The sequence below is a fragment of the Amphibalanus amphitrite genome, unplaced genomic scaffold (assembly GCF_019059575.1).
Source record: "Amphibalanus amphitrite isolate SeventyFive unplaced genomic scaffold, NRLGWU_Aamphi_draft 001299F_arrow, whole genome shotgun sequence".
Classification (NCBI taxonomy): Eukaryota; Metazoa; Arthropoda; class Thecostraca; order Balanomorpha; family Balanidae; genus Amphibalanus; species Amphibalanus amphitrite.
In genome coordinates, this window is record NW_024882792.1 from 97184 (window position 1) to 118393 (window position 21210).

A 21210-nucleotide genomic window follows, 5' to 3' on the forward strand; every position below is an offset into this window, starting at 1 on the left:
GAAGGCCGCCTCAAATGGGCCTCTAACTAATCCTTAGAAGACCGTGTACAAAGGGCCCTCAAATGGCCTTAAAGGGCCCTCAGATGGTCTCAAAAGGCCCACAGATGGCCTCGAAGGGCCCTCAGTTAGCGTCATAGGGCCCTCATCTGGTGTCAAAGGGCCCTTAGATGGTGTCAAAGGGCCCTCAGATGACCTTAAGGAGCCCTCAGATGACTTCAAAGGACTCTCAGATGGCCTTAAAGGGCCCTCAGATAGCCTCAAAGGGCCCTCAGCTAACGTCAAACGGACATCAGAAGGCCTTAAAGGTGTCAAAGGTCCCTGAGCTGGCGTCAGAGGGCCATGCCCTTGCGTCAAACGGCTCTCCGAAGGCTCTAAAGGGTCCTTTGCTGTTGACAGAGGGCCCCCAGCTTGTGCCAAATGGCCATCAGAAGGTCTCAAACGGTCCTCAGCTGGCGTCAAGCGGCCCTCAAAAAGCCTCAAGGGGCCCTTAGAAAGCCTCAAGGGGCCCTTAGAAGACCTCAAGGGCCTTCAAAATGCCTTAAAGAGCGTCAAAGGGCCTTGAGCTAGCGTCAGAGGGCCCCCCAGCTAATGCCAGAGGGCCCTGAGCTAGCGTCAAACTTAAAGTGCCCTTAGCTGGTGTCAGAGGGCCCCAGTTGGTGTCAGATGGTCATCCATTGGCGTCTAATGGCCATCAGAAGGCCCAAAAACACGATCCTCAGCTGGCGTCCAACGGTCCTCAGCTGACGTCAAGAAGCCCTGAAAAGGCCTCAAAGGCCCCTCGACTGCTCAAAGGGCCCTTAGAAGGCCTCAATGGGAACTCAAGAGACGTTAAACGGCCCTCAAAAGGCTTGAAAGGGCCCTCTGCTGATGGCAAAGGGCTCGCACCTGAGTCAATAAGAGCCTTGTCAAAAAAATACGGACCTGAGAAACCTTGCCGGCCCTGGTTATCTGCGGGACTCCTACACTTACCTGAGTGGCCCCCGTTTACTGAGGGGCCCTGGTTATTGATGGGGTCCCTGGTTACTTAAGGGGCGCCTGGTTACCAGAGGGGCCCATGGTTACCTGGTGGGCCCCTGATCAATTGAAAACCTCTGGGCCCTGTTCATGAACCCCGGCGGTCGCTGCGGCCGCTGCGGTCGCTGCGGCCAGCCGGGTTGTTACGTCACAAAAAGGGGCGGGGCTCATGTAGTATGACGAATGTATGACGTCACCTTGCTGCGGCCGCTGCGATCTCTGCGGCCGCAATCCAGCGACCGCCGAGCCGCAAGAAAAGTAATTGCACTGAACTTGGCGCACTGAAGTCAAATAGGCGCAACCTGTGTTGTCATGGAGACGATTTTGTAAACAAATCATCTAGCGGTGTACGTCAGTCGTAAACAATTGTCGGAAACTATTTCGGCAGCAGACGGTGTTCATGGAACGCTGCTGCGGCCGAGTGAGTGATGACGTTTCAAAAATGGGCGGGGCTTAGAGCCTGCGGCCGGCCGCAGCGGCCGCAGACTTCATGAACAGGGCCCTGGTCATCTGAAACGCCCCTGATTACCTAAAGGGTCCCTAATCACTTGGATTCAGTGACATAGCAAGGGAGCGAGGGGGTACGTGCCCGTTCTCGGGTTTAGGGTTCCTTCGAAACCGAGGGGCCCTGCGGCGCCAGTTGGTAGCAGAGGGTTCGCGCTGGCCGCACTTCAACTCGGAAGGACACCACAGGGCTTGTGGGGGCACGTTATTGGCTCCTATGTAGCCACAATTATCTTCATAAAGGCCCAATGCCGGTTTCTGAGAGACCTCGCCGGCCGCTCAGGGCCCTAATAACGGCCAACAAGGGATTGGCTGCTATGGCTCCACATCCGTCTGTGATAGACACACGGTCCACACCAGTGTTTCTAAAGGCACCCACAACGGCAACTGCGAGGCCCCTCGCCCCACCTCCAAGGGACCCCCACCAGCGCATCTTAAGGGCCTACATCGGCGGCTTTGAGAGTCCCCACACCGACGCCTCTGAGGGCCACGTACCAGTGACTCTGAGGGCCTCTTACCAGCCTCCGAGTGTCCTTGCCAGCCTATGACGGGCCACTTTCTACTTGCAGGCCATTTTGCAGGGCCACACACATGCCAATGATGGCCCCACCAGTGTCTCTAAGCCCTAAGACCCCGCAACGGCGCCTGTGAGGACCCAATACCAGCGCATCTGACGGCCTTTCACTGGCACCTCTGAGCGCGCCACACACCGGTGACTCTGAGGAGCTCGCTCGCTTCGCTCGCTCGTAAAATGCCATGTAAATTAGGCATTAGTGTACATTAGGCACACTCCTCGGGCATAAATGATACTTTTGCTTGCCGATTTTCCACATTTTCTCATGCAAAGACCGTTTTAAAGAGACCCGTCTGCCAGTGAGACTGGACCCACCGTGCCTCCCTCATCGAAAGGTCCTGGATACATCCTTGCCTGAGCTGACCCCGGGCCCCCGGGTGACTCGCGGGTCCGGGGTCCGCGAAAAAAAAAAACATACTAAAAACATGCTAGCGTAAAAATATATATGTTTTAAAAATTAAGCTGGTACCGAAATAATTGTTTTACCTACCATGCATTGACAAACCAATTGCTCAAGCTTCAAACCAACCGAAATATAGCCCCGTGGGCCGTATTTTTTTTTGGGGGGGGGGGCCTTCGGCATGGGGGGCCCAGTTCGAAGGTCGTGCCCCCCCCCATTCAAAAATCCTGTGTGCGCGCCTGATAAGGAGCAAAAAGACGACAAAAAGCATGAATTTCCCTATGGCGGCGGGCTACCGGGTTGCCAGACGGCGCACCGGCTATTTCCACTTTTGACACACCATGTACTAATAATTATTCTCTGGTACTTTTGACATGCATGAACTTTCATGGACTTCAATGGCCAGTGTCAAGCGGATCTTGACCCGTAACGTACCTAATTAAAAAGTCGAAATAAACTAATTGTATTGAAGATATTTGCTGTAAAAGATATTTGTTTAGATTTGGTCAGGTATGAGGCATTCTCCAGATACCTCGTCATGAAAATGGCTGAGATGGGTGGAAGGAATAACAATAAATTTGGTCACTTTACCCACCACGCACATAAACGCCGTACATGCTATCGTTATATTCCATTAGCATCGCTTTCATCTCATTAGTTAGATCCCACCATATCCCAGAAACTCCTCTTAATCCCAAGTCTCATCATACAAACCCTTCTAATCCCAATTCTCATCCCACAAAACCCACGCTCTCAATTAGACCTATCCACGGAGTCCGGCGTAGTTGTCATTAGTTCAGCCCATTCCTGGGTGTCGCGTTTTCAAGTTACAATCACCCCTTACCCCCTCACCCCCCCTCGCCCCCCCCCCCCTCCAGGAGAGCGTGGGTGGCGACTGCGGAGGGCCATTATCAGAGGCGTTTCTAGCCACTGGAAAAAGGGAGGAAAATGCTCTTTAGAGGATGTTTGCAAAGAAAAGTACACGGAGAACCTGGAATGCGTCTCTATATTTTGTTGCTATCATGATCAGGCTTAGCCTGGAAGATAACTGGTTGTTAGGAAGATAGCTAGGTAGAAGGCTTACGTGCGTTCTAAAGCAAGCAGGCTGATTTAAAGGAAACCCTGTCTCAGGTTTACCTTATCTGGATTGAACAAACTTTATTGTCCATCCTAAGAACAACAAGTCCAAACCATAGTATTATCTCGATTGATCAGAGGTTTCGAAATTTCCCTCAAACGTCTCATTAAAAAAAAAAAACATTTCGCTATATATCCTATAAACACTTTCCTTTCTGCTCTCGCCATGTGTCATCTATCCTTTCTTTAGCACTAGCATCTCAACCTTACCTACCCCCCCCATTTTCCGAGTTCTTACTCCGCCCCTGCGGTCCCTCTACGCCGCCGTATTCTCTGCCATGGAGCGGTGAGGTGGTCGGGTCGCCACCAATCATTGACATTCCAGCGATAACCCCGCCGGTAAGATCAAAGGACACCGATTCTGGATGTCGGTGTGATGATGTCTGACACAAAGAGGCCGCTGGGTCGGGGTGAGTGTCCACACGTCTGGTGTACGCCGAGTGGAGTGGACAGGGTGGACACGTGTGTGGACACGTGTGGACTATATGTGGATTGGAGAGTGGATATGAAGTCTAGAGATGTCAATCGGATACCAACTTTTTGGTATACGGATACCAAACCGATACCAACTTGGTATTTGGTATTTCAAGGCTAATGCATTTGGTATTTTGTTGGTATTGTGAATCGTCGCTAATGTAAAAGAGGCTGTGAATTTGGTAAAAAGTTGGCATTTCCCTCAGTTTCTGAAGTTGGTTTGGTTTTGGTATTTTCCTAAAGTTATATTTGGTATTTGTTTTTGGTATCGGTATCACGATTTTCTGTATTTATTTATTTATATATTTATTTATTTATTTATTTATTTATTGAACATATCAAACATATCCTCTATACCTAAAGAGGCTATTACATGTTTTCGTCATACAAGTATAGAACACCGGAGACGACTAAATTGAGAATGCTGGCACGGTTGTCATGCACACTTCACACACACAAACACACAAACACAACACCATCAGTGTAAAAATCGGACAGTCAGGTATTGGAGAGCATGTGGCGTTTGAGGGCAGCCCCAAACTGCTTTCTACTGCCGCGACAATCACAAACATGGGACGGAAGAGAGTTCTTATTAATGATGTAACTGACATCACTAATATGAACACATGTGGAACTGGATGAGTATTCTAGTCCATGAGGATTCGAGATTTCGAGAGTGGAGAGCATAGCTCTGGGACAGGGGACACGTCCATGGTGGACATCGGGTAAAGGACAGGGTGGGCGCGTGTGGACACGTGTGGGCATGCCTGGTCCATGTGAAATGTGGACTGTGGAGAGTGGATACGAACACGTGTGGACGGGTCTAGCCCATGTGGATTGGATAGGATACCACTTACGCGTGGACACTTCTAGTAAATGTGGATTGAAAACGTATAAGACGAACACATGTGGATACGTCTGCTCCACGTGAATTGTGGAATGGAGACGACTCACATATGGTGACACGTCTAGTCCATGTGTTTTGAATATGCCAGCAATTCTGTTCTGTCATACATATTAGTTGGATCTCCGAAATTCGTGCGTTTTCATGGGATGCAGGGAGGTAACGTGGATATCACCTCCAAGCAGTGGAGCTGGTCTGTCCATAAGTATGGACAGACCAGCCTATAAGTGTTAACTGTAAGTCGGCCTATATTCATGCATAAGCATGACAATTTGAATGTAGTTTTAGTCGATGGAATCAGAAATGAGTGGCATTTCGGAATGCCAGCCGCTAGCGACAAAAAGCTAGCATGAATTGCTAAAAAAAGGACGAATAGCGGGAGTAACTGGTTTAGAGAGTTGGATCTGAATGCCACGTTATATGATGATATCCAGTTTATGTTATTCATGAATTGTTTTCTCTAACCTGCACAGGTTGTTTGAAAATCAGACAAACACTGTTCGTTAGAATTGGGCTTTTCGATTGAAAAACGACCGGAACAGTTAAATATTTCGAAGTTTATTTGTTCTCACATTCATTCACTTTTTATTTGAATTTCTCTTTTCTCCGGTACTCCTTTCTTTCCTTTTCACTTTCCCTCTCTCTCTCTCTCTCTCTCTCTCTCTCTCTCTCCCTCTCTTCTCCTTCTCTCTCCAAAAATACCTTGATATCATCGTCCCTCTTTTACTTCAGCGTGCTCGACGTCCGGCATTATTTACCCTATTTTGCTACTCTGTCTGTGTAACATATCCTGTTTTGCTACTCAAGTGTCTGTGTAACACCACCGTTCGTCGTCGTGCTGCTTTCGTTGGCGCCAAAAGTTCTTAGCGCGTGTCTAGTTCCGCTAGCACGTTGCCTAGCAACCTGTCTATGTCTGGCAAAGATGTCTTCGGTTCGGCTGGCCGGACCATGATTGGCAAACGGCATCAAAAGATAACAAGCAGGAAAGTGTGCTCTGTCTTTGAATGGGATGATCCTTTGTATAACCATTCTACCGCCTATAGAGTTCCCTTATATAACGCTCAGCGTCACACAATATAACGAGAGCAAGTGTCAAAACCCGGAAATTGTGCTGGTTTCGTAAGATTGCTGCGCAAGATTTGCAGTGTACACTGTAAAAAAATCTTACAAGCCCCTTGTAGGAAAACCGCTGGCGCAAAAATGAGCATGCAGCGACGTGTAAAAATCGCCTCATATTTAGCTAGTAAGAGGGTACAAGCTTGTTTCGTTAGTAAATGACAAGCCCACGCCTGATAAACCGAGCACCTCCGTGTCAGCCCCTCGTTTCGTTATTCGGTACCTCGTTTGAAAACGAGGGCAAAACCAGCAGATCGGTACGCCGATTAGGCTCCTTAGCAGGACTCGCCTGGTAACCCAGCCAGCTAGCGCCTGCTATTGCTGCCCAGTAGTAATACTAGCTCAATTGCGTCACCCCCCCCCCCCCCCATTCTTCTCCCCAGCCGCCCCTCCGACTGGTGGACGACCCGGCCAACGACAGCCACGACAGCGTGCCAACCACGTTACAAAAAAACCATACACAAAAATAGCGTTTATTACTTATTAGCATACGATACAAAATATTTTAATATATACATATTACAATATCATAGTGGAGTGGTGCAAAAGCTGATTCGAGTCACCACCAATAACATTCACAAAATAATACGGTTGCATGAGACACGATCGGGCACTTCCACGGGCTCTGACGCAACGGCACTTACAACAGGCGAGTGAGCAAGTTGATCTTGCCATGTCAGGTACATAATGCACTGTGCAGTCCATCAAATATTTGCCATACTTTGCAGATTCCGAAGCAAGTATTTTTCTCTGGGCGAGGCCTACCAACAGAAATATCGCTGGCTTCCGGTATAGTACCTTCATGCCTCAGTCTCCGACAACTTTGAGCAACTCTGCAAAGAGAAAAGAAAATTAACTGCTGATTTTAAAATATTAGTGAGGATGGCTTTATTATCTACATCAACTGACTTTTGTATAAGAGAAATCAATGTGAGGCAATATGTGTAGCTTACACATTTGGAAAAAAGGCTAGACAGCAACTGAAAGAAAGTCCGTCTTCCAATAGTCTGAATTCAAACGAAACAGTAGCCCACAGCGGTCAAGGGGTGAATTCTATGACGCAACATGTGTTCAGAATATTACAAAATAAATAAAATGTCGCCCATTGCTACGTAAATATCATACAATATAACGTACCTTCGAAATATCCCAGTCCGAGAACTTCACAACGCACCGTGCCACAACACAACCGCACCAACCGCCGGCAGCCGCAGAACTGAACAATGGCGGCCGGAAATGACGGCCTCGCCGGAAGTGAAGGACGCGTTTTAGAAGCAGCCTCAGACTCGTCGCTGCTCACCGTAGCAGGGATTTATGAGGCACTACCGAATCAAAGTCGTTTCGCCTCATTCGGCAACACGAAAACCCTACCAGGACTAGTCCGATGATGAGTTTCCGACTAGGTGGCGTGTGCGCAGGATTATATTTAAAGCACGTGCAGGGCGGTGCCTCATAAGCCGACATAATAATGATATGACACGATAATGAAACACGCATGTAACTAGCATGCAACAAGTTTCTGGCGGATTAGTAATTATGAGACTATGCGTAGTTTTCCGACACAGCGCGAAATCTGTTGATGGGCAGAAAGGGGTGTTAGGGAAGCATTTAAGTTATTAGGTTACCGTTTGTAACCAATTGTTTCACGAGGCCACTCTTTAACTAACAACTCTCAGGCTGATATTGTCCCTATATATAACAGCAAGGTACAATGGACGACCGTGTAACCCACTCCTTGTCATAGAATTGGCTCGTGACATTTTTTACAGTGTAGAATTCTAATATCGCATGCCTTAAGTACAGAATGAAGACTAATTTCAGAGTGAAATTGAGAACCGTATCTTGTTAATTTTTTTTCAGTATTTTTTTTATATACAAATGGCAAATGGGCGTCGATGAGATCAAGACACATTTTATTACATTCCTTAACCCTCGCCCGTAAACGGCGATCTGCCACCTTCGCCCATGCCGGGGGGGGGGGGGTTGGTGCGACCCCCCCTTGGCGTTTGAAAACGGAGCGTCGTAGAGCTTAGCGGAAAAGACCAACGGATTGCTCTCCCCGAGATCTCGCGATTGGTGGTATATTTTTTGGTCCTAGGTCAACATTTGACCTACTTTTGACCGGTCAAAGGTCAAATTTTCGGAAAAATAGACTTTTTCAAATTTTCCGCGGCGATTGCGGCAAAACGGTATGAGATATCGACTTGAAACCTTCACTATCGTGTTCCTTGATCAATTCTCTATCGTTTGGTATGTATTTCGTTTCCCTAGCTCTAAAAATGGCGCGTTGGGAGCGCCGGAAGTCGGCAAGGTCACAGTCGGCGGCAGAAATTCGAAAAATCAAAATTTAAATTTTTGAAATCTGATTGTATTTTTGGATTTGGGATGTCCATTTGCTCCCTATAGAAGCTAATATTGCTGCATATTCCCATTGAGGTGACAAGAATTAGCAAAATAGTGGTTCGGGCGCTTTTCAAAAATAGTACCGGACGCTGTTCCTCTTGTGACGTCATAGCTCCGTGACCTGACCTGACCCGGTCAAGTTTCTTATACCATATGATAGCCAATACTTGCCCCAACATGCATGGGAAGTTTCATCACGATCCATCAACCGATGTCTGTACCACCAGCAGGAAACCTCGGGCGTTGGCACTCAGTTTGTGAAAATCCGGCCTGAGGCTGTTCCCTTTGTGACGTCATAACTCCGTGACCTGACATGACCCGGTCAATTTTTTTTTATTAAAAGATGCGCAAGGTTTGCCCCATAAGGTACCCAAAATTTGGCGGCGCTGCGCGCCGCCGTTTTTGCGCTATTTCCGAAAAACCTTAGGGGGGGTTGCACCAACCCCCCCCCCACATGGGCGAGGGTTAATATGTGTACACGGGATGAGTCGATTACAGCAGCAACGTTAATTACTTGCAAACTCAACGAACCACTTAGAATCTACAGCAGTCGGCATTAGTCATTTTGTTGCGGGTTTTTGAAGGTTTTATGCCTTTTCGCTATACTTATTGCCATTTCACTTAACTTCGTGAGTGTCTGTTATATATTCTGACTTTACACTTAAGCTGCTCGTTTTTCACTTTTCTAGTTTTTTTTTTCCAGTGGATTGCGTGGTTGGTGTTGTAACTCTATACCCTGGTTGGTATTTGGTTTGGTTTGGGTGTGTCGCCTACCTGATGCGGATGTTAGGTACCTGACATCAGCATCCCCCCCCCCCCACCTAGTGCCATCCGCCCAACAACCCCGACACTGGCATACATTATGATCAGCTGAACTCTGAGGTAAATAGTGGAGCACGAGCCCTGCGCTTGGTAATTTTTCCCTAACTCAAACCCCTTATTTCTTTCATTTATCATTCAATAGTCGGCACTCGGCAACTTGATTAACCCGCGCGGGGCTGGGGGGGGGGGTAAATTTTACCCCCCCTCGCGAATTTTTGCGATATCTCAAAAACGGCGGCGCGCAGCGCCGCCAAACTTTCAGTACCTTTTCTTACATCAATTTGACACGTTCCCTGAAAATTTGAGCGAAATCCGTCGGACAATTTTTGAGAAATTGACGTTTTAGTGACGTCATGTTCGCCATTTTCGCCTCAAAAACGGCAAAAGTTCAAACGCCGCTAACATCTTCATTTTTAAAGGAATCAAGACGTAACAAAAAAGGTTATACGTAATTTTACTTTGTCTATCAAATGGATATCTCGGTTTTTTGAAAATTTTGGATTTTGGCCTAAATTTTTTCAAAAAACTGACTTTTTTTGGAAAATCATTATAAAATCCAAAATTTTGAGTCTATCGAAAAAACCGGAATATATGTCAGAGTAGTGGTCTATGTGCACCTACATACCAAATTTTAGAAGAATCGGTTCAAAAATGTGGGAGTTATTCAAAATTTTATGACGTCACGACACACAAATTTTTTGAAAAATGACTTTTTTTGGAAGTTTTAGACCTCGTACGGAAACAAAAATAGCACCATTCGATTCGCCGTGAAAAACTGCATCAGATAGACACCCTTTTAAGCCTTAACAACCAACTTCAAAATTTGACCTCACTTGACCTGACCTTGACCTGACCTCGACCTGAAATTCATCCAGAGGTGGTCCATATCACTTATTGAGTGTGCCTATTGAATTCTATGAGTAAAATGACTCATAAAACATGTGTCGCACATGCCCTTTTCTATATTTTGTTTTTTGGTGACCTGACCTGACCTGACCTGACCTTGACCTTGACCTCTGAATGATATTGTATGCAACGAATATTGTCTTGGTAGCCTAAGAACACGTTTTGGGCGATCAGTCTCAGTCCATGACTCCATTCTTCGGCAACTACGGTGCAAGGCCGATACTGTAGAAACTTGCAATTTGTACCCTTGACCTGACCTTGACCTTGACCTCAAACTTTAAATTAAGTACATGTTTTTAGTAGTTCGTGATGAGAGGCTTTCGATTGGCGTTTGAATTTTCCAAATCAGACCATTAGTTCGGGAGATAACAGGGGGGGTAAAATTTACCCCCCCCCCCAGCCCCGCGCGTTCGGCTGGAGACCCCAGCCCCGCGCGGGTTAAGGGTGCAATTTAGAATGCATTCTTGTGGTTGCAAGTTGTAAGTTGTAACATGCCTAACCTACCCACACTTCTGTCTGAGGTTCCATGTCTATCACTTGCCACCTTCCCTACATATTTCGCCCCGAGTATTCCCGGGTCCCGACGGAAAAAAGACGTGAGAAGGGTGTAATTTGGGGGTGAGACTAAATGCTTACTTCGAAATCTAAGCTGCGTTGCGGCATTGGCGGTTATGTGCGGCGTGTATGCCGCATGATTAGTAAGCGGCGACCACTAAATTAAAAACTCAATAGCTTTGACCTGTTTTCAATGGATAACACTGCATACCAAAAATGTCCATCGCTCTCGTCATAGAATATTTAGATTTAAATAATTAACTTATCTACATCATTGTTTTGAACCAAATTAATACTTTCAACTTGACCCTCGCCCGTATTGGTGTTTTTCCAGCCGCGAACGTATAAGGTATAACCCCTTGCCGTTTCGCTCCTGATCAAGCTAGAGCTTCGCGGAAAAAACGAGCGTGTTGCCCGTGACGAGAGGAAGCCGATGATACCCAAGCTTAAGGTCCTAGGTCATTGGTTGACCTTCAAGGTCAGGTCAATGACCCAAAAGGCGGGAAAATTGGGACCTGTTAGAACGTCGGAGTGTGGCTGCTATGGGTTTTTTCGGGGTGCTGATCACGAATATCATGCTAGTTTTGATCACAGATGATGACGATGTCTTCATTCATTTAGGCCAGGTCGGGTTAGGTCAGGTCAGGTCAACCAGTAGAGGTCCTGCCGGGTATTTGTAGTAGGTGTCAACCGCCTCTGACAGCCTCGTAACATGTTACGAAGGCACCAAAACTACTTTGTAAACGTTCATGTGGTTGCTTAATTCGAATTCAGCTCGAAAAACTGGCCTAGAAACATGTCAAACTCGAAAAAGTGAACCGAGGTCACCAAAGGTCAATGACCTGACCTGACCTTCAGGTGACCTTGACACCCACCCTAATGCATGGGGGCAACATCATATCACATGTTTGAACGCTTGAAACCACGAAAAGACTGCAAACGCGCTGCTAATGCGAGCCGACATACGCTGAATCGCGGTTCCGGCCAAACATGGTCTCGAAAAGTAGGTCACAGGTCAAAGGTTATTTGCGTCAGGGTCATGAAATTTTCAGGGTAGGTGTAAAATTGATCAACGCGAGGGTACTAAAAGTTACGTCGTGATCGGCCGCTTTTACGCGAGTTATTTGCGAAAAACCGAGGGGAGTCCGTTCGACCCCCCCCCCCTAAAGGGCGAGGGTTAACTCACAGTCCGAACTCCGAACAAGTTCGGTCTTGTTTGTGAATTTGTCGGAGCATCACCTAAATCTAGTAGAGATGATGGAGGGAAACTAGGCTTTTAAGGAGGGAAGGGGGTCGGTGACGGTCAGGGGCACTACAAGCTGGTGACAGGGCTGACATACCATGCTTTGATAGCATGACTGAAACAGACTTTTTGGGTAGCCAGGAAATCGCATGCGAGAGCCTATTGAAATTCTTACATCGGCCTTTATATGCACCAGTCGTATACAGGTGCGGGATTTGGTATACGATTTCCAGACAATCGAAGTACTGTTTGGAGCCAACAAAGGAAGGAATGAGTGAGTACCAAGTTGAAAGCATTAATTTGGTTCAAAATGATGATGCAGATAAATTAGTTATTTAAATCTAAATATCTTGTGACGAGAGCGATTGGCATTTTTGGTATGCAGTGTTATTCATTGAAAACAGGTTGGAGCGTTCAAGTCTTTAATTTAGTGGTCGCCGCTTACTAATCATGCGGCATACACGCCGCACATAACCGCCAATGCCGCAACTTAGCCTAGATTTTGAAGTAAGCATTTAGTCTCACCCGTAATTTGGTGCCGAGGACCACCGCCGTTTTTAGGAGGCTGCCGATCCCAAACAGTACCCATTGTTAGGTCTGAGCTGCTGATCGCTGGTACCGCACTTCAAACGCACCGACAGTGTCCGATAAACGAGGTAAGAATGTCACATGCGATTAAAGAGGGACGTTTCAGCGCCGAGACGACTACCTCGTGAGCAATAGGTATGGTTATTGGTGATAGCCCCTGCTTCCGAGACGAGTGGACGATATGGTTTGGGAGCTACTGATCCAGCAGCCTGACGGTAAGATATTTGAGGAATGCGTGAGGTTAAGGTGTTAAATGAAGGGTGATGATGACTCATTCAGTTAGCGTGATTACTGGCTGACAAGTTTCCGGAGCCGTGTGTTGTTGGTGAACATCAATAGGTCATTCTCCGCAATTCTGTAGTTTATCACCATAACCGCACAACAAAGTGATGTGTAAAGATGAATGTCAGCAAATCCAAGGCCGTATAAGAGAGGTAGAATCATCCCGCAATTTCCAATGGACCGGTCGCTAAGCATTAGCGTGACGTCACTGGTGGAGACCGCGCGGCGCCCGGCTCCAAGCCGTATGTCGGGTACATTTGGCACTTTATCGTTGTTATTATTGAACGTAACGACAACTAATGACTCTTAATAACTTTTTTATCCACCTAAAGCTGATTTCCTTGCCGATACATTGCCGACCCGAGCCCCAGGGTTGACTATCTGGGGATATGGGTCGGATGGGCGACCTCGCGACGGGAGAAGGAACGATTGCAGTTGTGTCCCGCACCGCCGATTGCATTCTCTATCTGCACCCGGAGGGGGGGGGGAGCAGGGGGCACGTGCCCCCATCGGATCAGGGGGCCTCTCGGGCCCGAGGGGCCCTGCGACGCCAATTGGCGGCTGAGGGTCCACGCTGGCATTTTCGACTCAGAAGGGCCCCACAGGGCTCGAAAGAACACCTTATGTGCTCCGAATAGCCACACTTCTCTCCATAAGAGTCACACACCGGCTTTTGTCCCTTGTCGGCATTTGAGGGCCCCTTGCCGGCCTCTCAGGGCCCATTGGCGACCTCTGAGGGCCCTTACCGGCCTATCAGGGACCAGCAGCTCTAAGGGTTCCACACACGCCTGTGATGACCCCATAAACCAATGGTTGAAGGCCCCCACAACGGCGCCTGCGAGGGCCCTCACCGGCGGCTGTGAAAGCCCCAAACCGGTGCCCAGCTGAGGGCCCCACACTGCCACCTCTGAGTTCAACCGGCACCCCTGAATGAAGTCCTAAAGGCCCAAACCAGTGCTTCTTAAGGCCATATATCGGCGGCTCTGAGGGCTCAACGCCGGAACCTCTGACGGCCCCAGACGGGACCTTCGCATCGGACGGCCAGTGGCCACTCACCGGTGACTTTTGAGGGCCCCACACCGACGACTCTGAGGGCCCCCACCGGCGTCTGAGAGTACCTTGCTGGTCTCTGAGGACTCCACAGGGCTACTGAAGACACCGCAGACCTCTTGAGGGCCCCTTGTCGGTCTCTGAGAGCCCCTGTCGGCTTATAAAGGGTTCGAGCAAGCAGCTCTAAGGGTCCCATACCCGATTGTAATAACCCCACACTGCAGTGTCTCTGAGGGCCCACAATGGCAACTGTGAGGACCCTCACCGGCGCCTCTGAGGGCCACACACTAGCACCTCAGAGGGCCTACAGCGGCACCTCGGGGGCCCCGCACCAATGCCTCTGAGGGCCTCACACCGGTACCTCAACCTGTGAGTGCCCACACCAGTGCCTCCAAAGGCTTCATAACCGGCGGCCCTGAGGGCACTACACCGGTGATTTTGGGGGCCTACCGAAGGCACAACACAATCCCTTAGTCTCGCTGAGTTGCTATCCCAATCCCATACCGGCTTCTATCCCAATTCCGGCTCAACTAATTAGCAGCCCCCCCCCCCCCATGGGTCAGCTTCGCCGCGCCGGTGTCGGTGCCGGGGATGGCATCGGAGCGGCAGTCGGCCACGCGCAACGCCGGATGGAGCGGCTCAATGGTGTGAGCCGCTCCAAAACGGCTGCAGTAACTGGGAGGAGATGCAGGTGGATTGATGACCGGCAAGCCTTTGTGCTTTACGAGGGCGAAGGGTCGAAGTCGGCTGCTAAGCCGTGAGCGGGTTTTATCAGATGCCGGTTCACTATGACCTTTATCAGGGTCCTGGTACCCTGACGCACTCTTGGATAGCCGAATTACAGCAAAACTCCATCCACGACTGTATCTATACGGCTTACGCTTTTCTGAAAACGTCTGCGTTTGGCCTTTCACGGGCCCGGCCGGCCGGCCGGCCCCGATTGGCAGTCCACCAGTGACGTCACTGGTAGTGTTAAGCTGATTGGCGAATAATACATGGGGAGAACCGGGACGACATCCCCCTGAGCAAATCCAAACTAGTTATATGGATTTTGTTATTTGTAGTTCAATTTACAGAGCCGTACAAAGCCGCCTTTCATTTCAGTCATTATTTTCCAGAGCTGTGAAACTCAGGCCACTTTGCATTTCAAATACATTTCATCAGGGCTGATAGCACGATCAGCATATAAATATTTGGCCACCTCCTTACAATTGCGGGATAACAAAGGGAGGAGGGGGGGGGGGGCGGTGACTGACGGACAAATCAATCACACCTAATTCAGCACCAAACGCCCGACGTCAAATCATTATCCTACATAGGGAATGCGATAACTCATGCAAACTTTCGCGCCAAATTATGGTTTATCATTTGATACACCAAATCGGAAGCGTGCACTAAACTGGGCTTATCATCCGCGCGCTCGAACAATGCAAATAGGTGATATGGGGAACGTGTTGGTGACTAAATTAAATATGTGATAGAAAACGGCTAAGAATCGCACAATCAAGCATTAACTCAATCAAAAAAAAAAAACAGTATGTATCCGTGCAACTTGGTATTCAGTCAATATAAACTTAGTTAGTCGTAAAAATAAATACATACCTAGGTCGTCCCGCTAACGAAATATCGTTACCGTTATCTACATCTTCCTTATCCTTATCAATGTAAATCCGCCGAACGCGTGGGCAGCCCAAATCCACATACCTAGACTGGACGTGTCTACACGTGAATGGTGCCCTCGTCACTGAGTAATCCTAGGTCGCGTTTCTTTTCAGTAAAATCATGAACAACAGCTTCGAATACCTACTTCTACAAAAAAACCTTCGTATGTTATTCATTGCACGACGAAAAAAAAAAACGAAATGAAGGAGAAAGACGTAAGCAATCAAAAGCAGACGCATGACTAAAGCGTCTGCTCTTATGCTGCAGCTTTATGAAGGAACGTCTTTATTCAATATTGCTGCGAATAATTGTAGCCAAATACCTATTTCAAGACTAATATAACTGAAATATATCCTTCACGAACTATAACAATGTTGCTTTACGATATTTACTTTTATGGGAAGGAAGGGTGTAGGTATTTGACGTTAGGACTTATTAGCTAAGTTTTTCCATATTCTAAAAGACTGTTGATTATACCCATAAACATCTACTTATCTGTTTATACGCAATCATCAGCATAATTAAAGTACATTTATTTTCGCATCTCTACCGAAGTTTCCTCCACCCCTGGCTTTATCATTCGACAGGTGACCACCTAAGCGGCGGCCTGGTAACACCTGGTAACAGCTAATAACATTTGGTAACAGCTGGTAACATCCAAGGGTCCTCAGCTACCCTCTCTCTTCAGATTGTCAATTCTATTTGCACCTCTCTCTCGGCGCCAATGAGTCGCAGTCATCATCTCCCCGACTCCATCAGACAAAACCTCTCAATCAACACTTCTGGGCGACAATTCTCTCGTCAGCACCTCACAAAGGTCATGTCTGGTGGTAGACAATCTTGGCGCCAAGGTGACAATGGCGGCGCGGGTCGATCCTGGTGCGGTGGATGGCTGGACCGCCCAGACAATCAACCAGACAATGAGTGAGACAGCGAGACGGCGGGGTACACCAGCAGTCGCATTGTCTGACCTCCGTGACATGCCGCCTGCCGGCTGACCACCCGCCCGCCGCCCGCCGCCCGCCGCAAAACCCACAAACCCTGCTGCTTCCGCCGGGGGCCCGCCGCCGCCGCCCCCCCCCCTTCTACCCGACCCCCCGGTGTCTCACTAACGCGACCCGGGCGGCGTCGAAAGGAGAAATGATCGTGTTCACTTAACCTGTGAAAGGGCAAGGTATCCCCGGTATGGGTCGGGCGGCCCCTTTGAACCCGCCGCTAACACACGGGCAGATGCCGGCCAAGGACCTCACACGCGCGGCAGGGGTCTGTGCAGGACGGGGATATCAAAAATCATATCATGTTTCATTGGGGTTGATGAACGGACAGATATCATAAAATCTTTGTGTGGTGTGGTGATATGGTGCGTGGTTTGATCGGAATTTCCTACGCAGGCTGTCGTAGTTTTGCGGCTTTAGCGTGCGTGGAGGAGCCCTGACCTTGGAATGCTGCCCTCTGATTGGTGGACGTCTCGGGTCGCCGCTGACCCGGCCGGCAGCTGCTGGGCGGCAGTTTTTCTTCCAACTCTCCAGCGCGCGGAAGTGCGTCGAGAGCCGTTCGCGTGCACCTTTTGGTGTTGTATTTATTCGTATTTATTTATACAAGTATTTATTATTTAACTAAGCAGTGATGGGTTATAGTGTGGTGATCAGGAGGTGGCTGTGGTGTTGTGCGTTCGCCTGGAGTTTTTATACATCGTCTGCACTGGCATGGTAAGTGAAATATGAGCTGGACCCTCTTCTGTTGAGGAGACATTGAATCATATTTAGTTGACCAGTCAGGTGCGAGTTGATGACAGACACAGGAGAGGGAGAAATGTGTAACTATATAATGTAGTATGATGTGATAATCCGGGAAGTTTGATTACGAAAATCGGTGAATTCTTATGGCCAACATCAACTACTTGCCCGTTATAGCTTTGATGATTTTCTCCACAATTTCTCCGCCTGATTTCTGCGTGTGTGTTTTAATCTTCAACAAATACTGCGATTTACGACGTAGCTATTACGGTGCACTTATGACTCACTTTCCCATAAACATCGTTTGGGATTGTGTTTGAATCCGATCATAAGCCCTGGATGGAAGCGAATATTCATAGATTGCAGCCATCGATAAATATTTAGGGCTTTGTAAGATTATAGTCAAGCTGAGCGACAATACTTCATCAATAATGCATCGACGAAGAGCGTGCATCTAAAGCAGGTGCCACTCTTTTATCTATCCTTTTCACTGCGATTTATCCACGAAAAAAGGAAGCACAGGAAATTGGAAAAGTCGTATGTTGCTTGTCAATATGGATAGAAAAATAGTCGATTTATAAGTAGCAGACAAATCAGGGTGAAATCCAACTGGAAAGCTTGGCGATTCTGAAAAAAGAATGACTGGTACTGAGCTGGATACTAGAAAGTGTCAATAATTTACCATGGGCTATGTTGCATGCATATCCCTAATAGCGCTATTGTTTTACCTGTCCATCGCAGTTATAAATTTGCAATTTATAAACACTTTCTTCTCATCTAAAGGTAAAATAGTGTTGATGATAATGTAGGTATGCAGCTCACAGAGTAATTATTTTGCAAATGAATGCTTACTCCTAACCCTCGCCGGACCTCTTGGCTTCTACATACGCCCCGGCCGAGGGGGCGTGGAAAGGGGGGGAGGCGGAGGCGGGTATAACCTCCCTCGCCGTTTCGCCCCTAATTAAAATAGAGCCTCGCGGAAAAAAAGGATGTATGCGCCGTTACGAGACGCGGCGACTGGTACCCGTTTTTAGAGTCTCAGGTCAACCGGTAGCCTTCGAGATTAAGTCGAGTGCCTCAAAGTACTGATTCGTTTTTTTATTGACTTCGCCAAAAATGGTTGCAGAGCCGCGACTTTGGCACCAGCGTGTTCTTCGTGCTCAGGCACGTCGATTGTACCTAATAGTGATGTCAATTACAGAAAATCGGAATACCGATACCAAACCAAATACCAACCAAAACCATCAGGAATTACCGAAACCGAACCAACTTCAGAAGATGAGGAAAATACCAACTTTTTATCGATTTTTCAACCTTGTATACATTAGCAAGGGTTCATAATACCAACAAAATACCAAAACCAATCGGATTGAAATACCAAATACCAACTTGGTATCGGTTTGGTATCGATAAACCAAAAAGTTGGTATCCGATTGACATCACTAGTACCTACACATTTTGTTTGGGTGTTGTCAACTTAATGGGTCGACCTCGTGCCAAGGCCAGGTCAGAGCCACCCAGGTCACGAACTTGGTCAAAGGAGGTGATATCGCAAACATTTCATTCGGCAGGTCTTCCCGAGTCCATTGGTGGATTTCCCCTCTCGCCCTATCCCAATTTGAGCGGAAGCTGTTGGGGCATTCCACGTCAAATCAAACACCAAAATCCTTCATCCCCTTCGATTTTTCTGAAAATTTGTAGGCAGACTGGGCATGGTTCAAAACTGAGTTACGTATAATATTTTCGAAATTTGATAACGTATCGCTGAGATATAGGTCATCGAATATAGCGAAAAATGCCACACATCAATTTTTTAAATGGCTATAACTCTGGTTCCTTTTCTGGTATCAAAATGATATTAACAGGGTCTTATAGGCAATTGATAAGGCTTTGGTTTTTAATTATAAAATTAAATTGAAGTGACCTTGAAATGCATTTGACCTTGAATTAAAACAGAAAATTTTAAATAGCAAAAAACACGTCACCTTCGATTTGGGTAATTTTTACATATTATGTCCGTCACAATGTTCCTTACCATCTGTGAAAAAATTGGAGTGGGCCATTCATAACTTTCGCGGCAAACGCCGTTTTCATGCATCAACATCACGCAACCGCGCGTGACCTTGAAAGACAGAGTCAAGACATGCTTGCTTGTGTACACTTTCTGAAATGAATGATTGCTGATTAGTGAAATCCCAGACTCTGCGAGAATGGAAATGCATAGTCATCGTAGTCAAGCATTCCCGTTCCATAGTAAAAGTGTCTCGGGCAAACGGTATTTTGCGGTGAATTTTGAGCCGTGTGGAAATGCATCATGAAGTAAATTCAACGAAAATATTATCACGCAACGATATCTTCACGTCTTTTGATCTTCACTATACGAAAGAACATACATTTTTTAGTATGTATGTAGAATTTCTAGTTAATCCAATAATAAATATGGCAGTTAGAGGCCTGCTAAGAGTAACATGTCGCCGGCTGAGGCGGGCTCGGCCGATGCGGGAAACGCAGCAATCACAATTTTGTGTTTACACGTTCATATTTCCATTGTTTACCAACCGATTTTCAAAATTCTTTCACCATAAGATTGCCTGTACATTTCTTAGTCTTCTCACAAAATTTGACGTGAATCGAACGTAATCAGCGGTAGGGAGCGCGATGTAAAGACGGAACCGTCCCGTTCCGTCCCGGCACAGTCTACAATTCAGGCGGCGCGTAGCGGTCGGCGCCGGCTGCCGAGCCGCCGCGTCGCTGCGGCGACAGAATGTTCACTTTACACCGCTATTACTAGAACAAATGTGAACCGATTTTCTTATTGCTTGCACGATGAGATGTCCAATTCAATTCTTGACAGGTAGCCATAATTAATTTCGCATTAATCCTATGAGATATTGGCGAAAAACAGGAGGGGTGGGCGAAATTCGCTCTTCCTCCTCCACTGCGCGTGCTAACATACGTTTGCATATGTGCAATTTTCTTCAAAACTTATGAATGGCCCACTCTAATTTTTTCACAGGTTGTTAAGAATATGGTAGGCAATAAAATATATGAAAATGAGCCAAATCGAAGGTGACGTGTTTTTTGCTATTTCAATATTTGTGCTTAAGAACAGAGTTAAGCAACTTTCAAGGTCATATATTTAAGTAGGTGCAATTCTAAACAAATGCTTAAGAAATTACCTAAACAGTAAGGTTTATTTCATTCCAATCAAACAAGTATAACCAAAGTTATGGTCGTTCAAAAATATGAAGATGCAACATTTTGTAAAAATTTGATGCCCTATATTTAGAAGACCTGTGGTCAGAATGTGCAAAAAACATCAATGTAATGTCCGGGGCCACACAGGAACTCGCTCACAAATTTATAATGAAATCGCTGATGGTAAGGTGCAAAACAGCCGATTTTTGTTCGATTTGACGTGGAATGCCCCTGTTGACGAAAAATGTACATATTAGGACCTTAGTGACGTAGTACATAACGTCACGCAATGTCAACAATGCAATTGTGAAACATGGAACTTTGCAAAAAGTGCATGAAATCGCGATTTCTTGTATTGGAGATAGTTAACACGCGCACTGCAGCGGGTCTGAGCCGAACACGAACTGCAGGGGGGGGGGGGGTTGAAAACAACCCCCCCTGAGATCTCAAAAACGGCGCAACGTAGCGACAAGCGGTAAACGGCGTTGGATAGGTTAAGATGAGATCGACAAGAAATACTAAGATCATTTTTGGGTCAGGTCAAAAACGAGGTCACCAGAGGTCACCGAAGACAAAATGTTACGATTTTCACAACAGGAATTTCGCGGTAGTTTTTCTTGAATAACTTGTCTTGCACACAAG

General features: G+C 47.1%; 1 protein-coding gene across 1 annotated transcript in view; it reads left to right on the forward strand.

Annotated features, from left to right (window-relative positions):
* The first annotated feature begins 17089 nt into the window (after nt 1-17089).
* LOC122371963 (protein Wnt-8b-like) overlaps nt 17090-21210 on the forward strand; it is a 46959-nt gene continuing 42838 nt past the window's right edge. Inside the window, exon 1 of the mRNA XM_043348765.1 lies at nt 17090-17343. Within this exon, the coding sequence (XP_043204700.1) occupies nt 17261-17343 (83 nt within the window). The 5' untranslated portion in view covers nt 17090-17260. The remainder of the gene's footprint in view (nt 17344-21210) is intronic.